General features: G+C 40.9%; 1 protein-coding gene across 1 annotated transcript in view; it reads right to left on the reverse strand.

The window, feature by feature from the left end:
- Window positions 1-7,442, reverse strand: part of racgap1.2.L (Rac GTPase activating protein 1 L homeolog) — a gene marked incomplete at its 5' end in the record, with an annotated part of 33,155 nt that extends 25,713 nt beyond the window's left edge. Inside the window, 5 exon segments of the mRNA NM_001092956.1 lie at window positions 198-276; window positions 941-1,071; window positions 2,287-2,489; window positions 6,534-6,619; window positions 7,421-7,442. Of these exon segments, the coding sequence (NP_001086425.1) occupies window positions 198-276; window positions 941-1,071; window positions 2,287-2,489; window positions 6,534-6,618 (498 nt within the window).
- Window positions 7,443-7,763: the final 321 nt, after the last annotated feature.

Below are 7,763 nucleotides of genomic sequence, written 5' to 3' on the forward strand. Positions count from 1 at the left end.
TGGAAAAGCCGCATGTTGCCTGAGGGCTGAGTTCAAAGAAAAATGAAGTGTGGACTTAAAAGCAAAATGCTGATTAACACACACACACACATAGGGTTTATAGAATAAAGATACACTTGGGATCCCCCTCACACACAGACACTTAGCATAGGGGCAGCCATGGTGTTACAGCCTGGCTAGCTATAAGGACACCTCACCAGATCATCCTCTGTGTGGTCGTAACTGATGTCAGACAAGAAGGATGTGCACGATTCATCCACCACAGACAACCTGCTACTTATAAAAGAAACAAACAATGAATAACCTTTAAATCAGCACCAAGCTGATGAGACACTTAGCATAGTGCAGAAATAAGGGCAGCAGGAAAAAATATGGAAATTAACAGAGGGTGATTAAACTCAACATAGAGATTAAGATTAGTCATAATGCTGGGGTATGCTTCCTGTGAGCTGTCTTACACGGGTAAATAACAACCAAAGCCAATTTTACTCAACACGTCTATCAGGTATAAATCAGGTTGCGTTAAATCTGTCAAGTGAATAGTGTCAATAAATATAGTTGATGCCCTCTGGAATCTCCCAGAGATGAGGTGGCAAAAATGGTAAAGAAAGTTGACACATTCAGCAAGCTGGCCAGATGTATGGCCATGTATATGATGAAAGACATGTGTGTCCCAATATGGCTGTACACCTCAAAACACCACAGCTGGCAACAGCCCTAGGCAAAACTGTGCCTGAACACGCTGCTGCCAGAGGCAGTATTGCCCCTCTATCCATAACCAGGGCAACTCCCGTGGGTGAAAAAATATTGGGATAGGTAAACTCTAGCTTTTGTTTTTTTCAACTTTTCTTATATCATTTTAGTGGAATTATAACAAAAAAACAAAAGGGGAAAGGAAGGCTGAGCTGCTGTTTCCTCTAGTAAAAAGATCAGTTCAAACCTCTTCCCGGCTGCTTGTGGTACAGTACTGACTCGGCTTCCACCAAAGTAAGCCAGCACTGAGTCACTGAGAGGCACAGCCGTCTGCCCATCAGTTTTTAACAAGTCCCCAATCAGCTGTATCTGCCGTTCCTACAAGAGAAAGAAAAGTTCTAGTTGATTATGGCCTCCGTTTGCCATCTTGTCTGCTATTCACAGTTTATATTCTGGGCTGCTGTCATTTACCTGAGCTTTTGAAACACAATATATCATTTACTTACTTATATACACACGCATATATTTCTTTGCTCGCGTGTGTGTATACATATATATATATATATATATATATATATATATATATATATATATATATATATATATATATATATATATATATATAGTACAGTGAAGAGCAAAAACCGACACTCACGAAAATGTCATCAATTATGCCTGGGTGCAGTCCTTGTTGAAGTTTGAATATAAAGCTGGAAATGGAGATCGCACTCACAGGTCTTAGAAGTGTTTAAATGTCTTTATTCAGTGGACAATCGCGACATTTAAACACTTCTAAGACCTGTGAGTGCGACCGGGTGCTGCAGCAGCGCTTCTCATACATCAAATCCACAGTTGTAAGCAGCGCACACCGGAGTTTAAAAAATTTGTTTCTTTATTTATCAAAAGATTAAAACCATAGGCGCAAGGATCAACGTTTCGGTCAGGATCTAAGACCGTTATCAAGATCCTGGATGTGATTCTGGATCTTGATAACGGTCTTAGATCCTGACCGAAATGTCAATCCTTGCGCCTATGGTTTTAATCTTTTGATAAATAAACAAATTTTTAAACTCCGGTGTGCGCTGCTTACAACTGTGGATTTGATATATATCTGTGTGTGTAATATATATATATATATATATATATATATATATATATATATATATATATATATATATATATATATATATATATATATATATATATATATATATATAGTAATAGAATGCTGATGCACACCAGGATTTTTCTTTAAAATTTGCTTACTTTATTTGATAAAATAAAGTAAGCAAAAATCCTGGAGTGCATCAGCATTCTATTACTATATAAATCTTCCTGTTTTGCACCCAGGTATAAGTTTTTCTAAGTGTGTGCTCAAGCCTATATATATATATTTGTGTAATATATATATAGATATAGATATAGATATAGATATAGATATAGAGATATAGATATAGATATATATGTTGTACAGCTCCTACAACTATTTTTGGCAAATACTATGCTAAAAAAAAGTAAAATCCTATTAGTACTGAAGCTCAGGCTGATGCTTAGTATATAAAATAAAATTAACAGCTCATGTAAGGAAGTTACCGCTTTCTCCAGTTTGGTTTCAGCTTTCTGGCGTTTTTTCATCTCCACGTCGACCTGGTTACGGGCATGTTTGAGTTTAACTTGGAGAGCTGAACGCTCAATCTCACATTTCACTAAAGTCTCGCGTTTATCCCGTAGCTCTTGCTCCACATGCTGCCATCTCTTCCTTGAAGTCTCAAAACTTCTGGCCACCTGGATAAATTCTGAAGTAGAAAGTATGGGCCCAAAGAAAACCTTCTCAAACTCAGGACCATCTTTAGTATTTAGAGGGCCTTAGTAGTGATGGGCGAATTTATTTGCCAGTCGCGAATTCGCTGTGAATTCACGCGATTCGCGAAATTGCAGTTTCTTTGGACGCAGGCGCATTTTTGCCAGCGAATGTGCACTGGCGTCCAAACCAACGGATGCCGTTGTCAAAAACGAGACAATGTCGCCATTCGGTGAATTTTTCACCGTTTCGCGAATTTTGCAGGACATTCAAGAATTTTTCGGCAAAGCGAAACGGCCCAAATTCACCCATCGCTAGGCCTTAGGCAAGAGTAGGACTGTCTGAATTATGGTAGTATGAAACTCTCATCACCACTGTACTGGACAGGCCTGTATCTTGGGTAATAATCTACTGCAATCTCGCCTTCCTATATTTGCTATCCCCCTTCTCTTCCTATACACTAAATTTGAGCTGCAAACCACAAATAAGGCAGGACTTACTAGAAAGTGAGTGGGTTTAAGGTGGACCAAATGTGTGTCTGGATGTGGCTAGAGCAGATGGAGGTCATAACCTAAAATGTTTGCCAATATTGGGAGGTGTACAGCCATGAAAAAGGAGAATTTGTGTTACTCACCTTAAAGGAGAACTAAAGCTTAACTAAAGAAGTAGCTAGAAATGCTGTGCATTACATTTTGGGCTTCTGTACCAGCCCAAGGCAACCACAGCCCTTTAGCAAGGAAGATCTGTGCCTCCAAAGATGCCCTAGTAGCTCCCCATCTTCTTTGCTGTGGATTCACTGCACATGCTCTGTGCTGCTATCAGTTATTAAGCTTAGGGACCAACTCAAAATATACAGTATGCACAGAATATAAATGTCACAATATAAGACTAATAATTAATACAAAAAATTACTACTCTACAGCACAGACACCAGTGCAACTAGTATCAGAATTTAATAAACAGCCCTGTAGAATCATCTTATATTACAGGCCAACCTCATTTTCTGCTTGATAATTTGCGACAAGCCCACTGAGCTTGTGAGTGTCGCAGACAGTTTCCAAGATGGTGACCCCCTGTGACAAGTTTGATGTTCTGAATCATTGCTGTTATTGAGTAGCTGAAACTTTAAGCTGGTGCAATAAATTCAGTCTGTTTTAACACTATAAGACAAGCCATCTGATTAACAGCCCTGTCTGTGGGGAACTAAGACTTTTGCAAAATTGTTTAAAAAATAACAACCAGGAGTTAACCAAATGCTAGTTTCAATAGCAATTGTTTTTACAAATTACTTTAAAAGCTTTGATTTTTTTTAAAATAAATGTATAGAGGAAAGTTGCTTACAACTATGTTCTCTTTTATCAGGAAAATTCTTATTTTGGGGTTGACTTGCCCTTTAAGATGACTTTGGGACACAGGGACGATGGGGAATAGCATCCACAACAGGAGGCAAGTCACTGAAGGAACAAAAAGTAATCTCCTCCTTCCTGCTGCTATATATACACCTCACTACTTCCTGAGTAGGAAAGGGTACAAAGGGTACACCAAGAATACACCTTCCAGACCCCAATGAGAAGTCCTGGAAAATACTGGCTTTTTAGTGGACATCACTGATCGCCTTTAAAGAAAATCCTTTATGATGGAGAACTTGTGCCTTGACAGCTATTCCGTAAAATTGAAGACAGGATATTTGGTGCCAAATTGGTTCCAGGGAAAGATGGTCTGGGACCTTTGGAAGGGGCAAGGGACATGCTTTGCTGAGGGTCACCAGATTGGTGAACCGACCTTTCCAAGACCACTGCGCAACTTCCAGAATCACAGAGCAATGTTAGGTTTCAATCAGCTTGATTTCCCTGGGTATCAGAAGCAACAGAATAAATGTGGCAGATGAACTGTGACACTTTGTTGGTTTTATCGGGAGGAGTGAGGTCTACGTCTGGTAGACCCCACATTTGGGATTCCCTTGCAAACCTCTGGCTTTAGAGACCATTCCCTCTTATTGAGTTGTTGGCAGCTGAGATAATCGCCTGACAGTTTTCAAGGCTGGGAATACAGATGGACAGTTGGACATTAATTGATTCTGCTCAGGTTGGGATTTGACTGACATCCCTAAGGACTTGCAGACTTTGGGCTCCCCCTTGATGGCTGAGGTGTGCCACTGTGGTGGCATTGTCGACTTGATTGCTCTAGACATACCGCTTATATTTACAGTATATGATCAGATGAATATTGTCCTCTGGGGGAAACCTTCCTTGTGCTACATTGTCGCTGTTGCCAAGGACTGCCCCCAGCCCTGAAGACTAGCATCAGTGGTCAGCAAGTACATTGTGGCTCCATTAGGGACCTGCCCCTGGTTCGATGTATGAAACTGAGCCACCACAACAAGGTCGATTTGATCCTTAGGTGGTGGACTAGAGATAAGACGAATAGTTCTACTCATCTAAAATGTTCCACTGAAGATCACAGAGATGGAAATGGGTAGATGGAACCACCACAAAGCCTAGAACCAGTATGGTGAACTGGACTACAGGATGACATGTTTGAGGGAGTTGAAGGGAGAAACACCTGCTGAACTCTGATGGTATACCAAGCAATGGCATATAATGCTAGGGACATAAGTTGAGAATTTTCATCGTAAATTGTCCATCCTAGACTGGACAGGGTGGCCATGATCACGGGGAGCTGAATCTTGGCTGAAGGAAGGGTGGGTTGCCTTGAGAAGGTTGTCCAGATAAGGATTGATCGAGACACCTTTGTAGGCAATCACAAGAATCTTTGCTGGGGAGGAAAGACAAGGAAAATGAAGGACATACAATGCCAACAGGAACTCATCCGAATTCATGGCTGTGATGATAGAACAATTGAAAAATTTAAATTGAATAGAAGATGATATTGAGCTGCTTGAGGTCCAACATGGGACAATGCACTGGTTGGAGTAAATACCCTGGTGCAATGACCCTTTCGTGAAGGTTTTCCAGCGCTGCCGCTGTTGTGGTACTGAATAAGGTTATCTTCCTGGGCATGAGATGGAAGGATGGGTTGTGACTTTTTCAGACACCTGAACATTAATTGTTATGACTCAGGAGTCGATTCTAGGCCTTAATTGCCCAGTTCTTAAATGCTTAGACATCAATGTGTCCACTGCTTCAGAGAAAGAATTTGGTAAGTCCTCTCATTCTTCAGCAGGGTTGGAAGAAATGTATCCCTCACTAAGAGATTGATCTTCCCAGAGCATGGATGTCTGAGGGCATGCAAAATCATGGCTATCCACAGAAGACAGCGGTACAAGGAGCTTCCAAGTGGTCCGAGGGTCAGAAATCCTTTGGTCCAGTCTACTTAACTTGTCTAAGCATACTGCTAGCTTAGGGAAGCCTATAGAAAGTGGATGGCATGTAGTGAATTGCAGTTGTGCATGAGAAAAAGGGACTAATTTTTGTTCATCCTAGTTCAGACACCAAATTCAAATTACTGCTGGTGACAAGATGATGTATGCAAATCGGTAGATCGGGGGATCCGCCCAAGCCACAGCGCAAGTCAGTTTGCCAAGAAGAGGACATTCATCCAGCAGTTAGATAAGACACAATGTGCATACTAAGTGGGTATTTGGAGGAACCTTGTGCCAGGGAGGCAGCCTAGGTTGGTGGAGGAAAGTACCTTAAATGAAAAAATAATTAGGTGTACCTTCCATATCAGCAATAGTGTTGTGCAGCTTCTGACTGGCTTCCTCCTTTGAGATTTAACAGTCCCAGCACTAGCAATCCCACTAAATGGGAAAGCCACCATAGAGATGCTCCTATAGGGAGTTCTCTGGGTCAGCCCCTGTTGTCAGATATATGCTGGCTGAAGTAACTGAGTAACTCTATCTGGTCTACTTGAGGACAAAAAAAAATGTAGTGAGGGGTATAGCAGTAGAAAGGAGTATTTTTCTTCCTTAATTGTCCTGCCTGCTGGTGGTAGAAGCTATACTTCATTTTCAATGTGTCCCACAGACACCTGCAAGAGAAATGATTATTCTAGTTAAAAATAAATGAGGCATACATACCATCTTCCGCAGAGACATTAAACTCTATAAACTTTAAGATTCGGTCCAGGTAGGACTGCAAAACTTTCTTCCGTGTGTCACCCATTCTGTAATGGAGAATTACACAAAATACCCCATAAGTGGACAATTCCTCAGCTCTCGAGCTCTGTCCAACTAGGCTAAATTGAATCAATTTCCTCCAGAAAGAAACACTATGGGACACTAGGAGTTTTAATGTAACAAGAGGGCCCAAGTTTGCAAACTGAATATTTTTTGTGCCTTCTGCAGTGCATGGGACCTTATTTGGGTCTAAACCTGACCCTATTTCTATTAATCCCAACAAAAACAACCCACCCTGAGTAAAAGTTACTCTCAGGGTTTACCCATACATGAAGCTCTGAGATCTGCACTGTCTGCCCCAGGGCTGTTCTCATTCCGTTTATCAGGCTCTCTCTCTCTCTCTGTTGGCACTACAGCTCAGTTTGGACCGTGGCCTCCCCTTCAGCTTCCTGCCCCATCATCGCTGTCCTATGCTGCTTGTTTCTAGTTGCATATTTAATAGTTTTCTGGCATCTCTTTCTCCTTTCATTCCATTATCAGGCAGAGGGTCTTAAACGGACAGTAATTAAAAATTAACTTTGCTGCCCAGTAAACTATGTAAATAACTATGTGTATAATTTATGTAAATACCTTGTTTAGGTGTAAACTAGTTTTGGCTAACAAACTGAGGCCTACTTTGTTTGAAGCATGTGGCTTAGCTGTGCTCACAGTATATGTTAATGGTGCTAAAACAATTGTATATTGAAAGCTGTGTTTGCTACATGTTAATAAACAAGAGTGTGCATGGAAAGCTTTACTTTTATATATAATAGTGCAATTGATTGTACAAAGTTTCATGAAGCACTTACCTAGAGCTCTTAGAGAAGCCACATACTAAAGGGGTGGGCGGCCTCTCTTAATGAATATTTATAGGGTATATGCTGATCACATGGTGTCAGCATAGATCAGTCTGGAAGCTATAAAAGGCTGCAGACTGAAATCATTGTGAGTCTGTGTTTAACCTTTGAGAGAGGTTGTGTTGGAGCTCTGGTGTGTGCTTGCAGGGTTACTGCTGTTCTGCTGGTGAAAGGGTATACTACTTCTTTGCACATACATTGATTTCTGCATTTGCTTAAAAAAAAGCACAAAAGTTTGCACTGAAAATCTGCCTGGCTACTGAACTTACATGTGCCCAGATATATACAGGGAGCT

This window comes from Xenopus laevis, chromosome 9_10L (genome assembly GCF_017654675.1).
Source record: "Xenopus laevis strain J_2021 chromosome 9_10L, Xenopus_laevis_v10.1, whole genome shotgun sequence".
Classification (NCBI taxonomy): Eukaryota; Metazoa; Chordata; class Amphibia; order Anura; family Pipidae; genus Xenopus; species Xenopus laevis.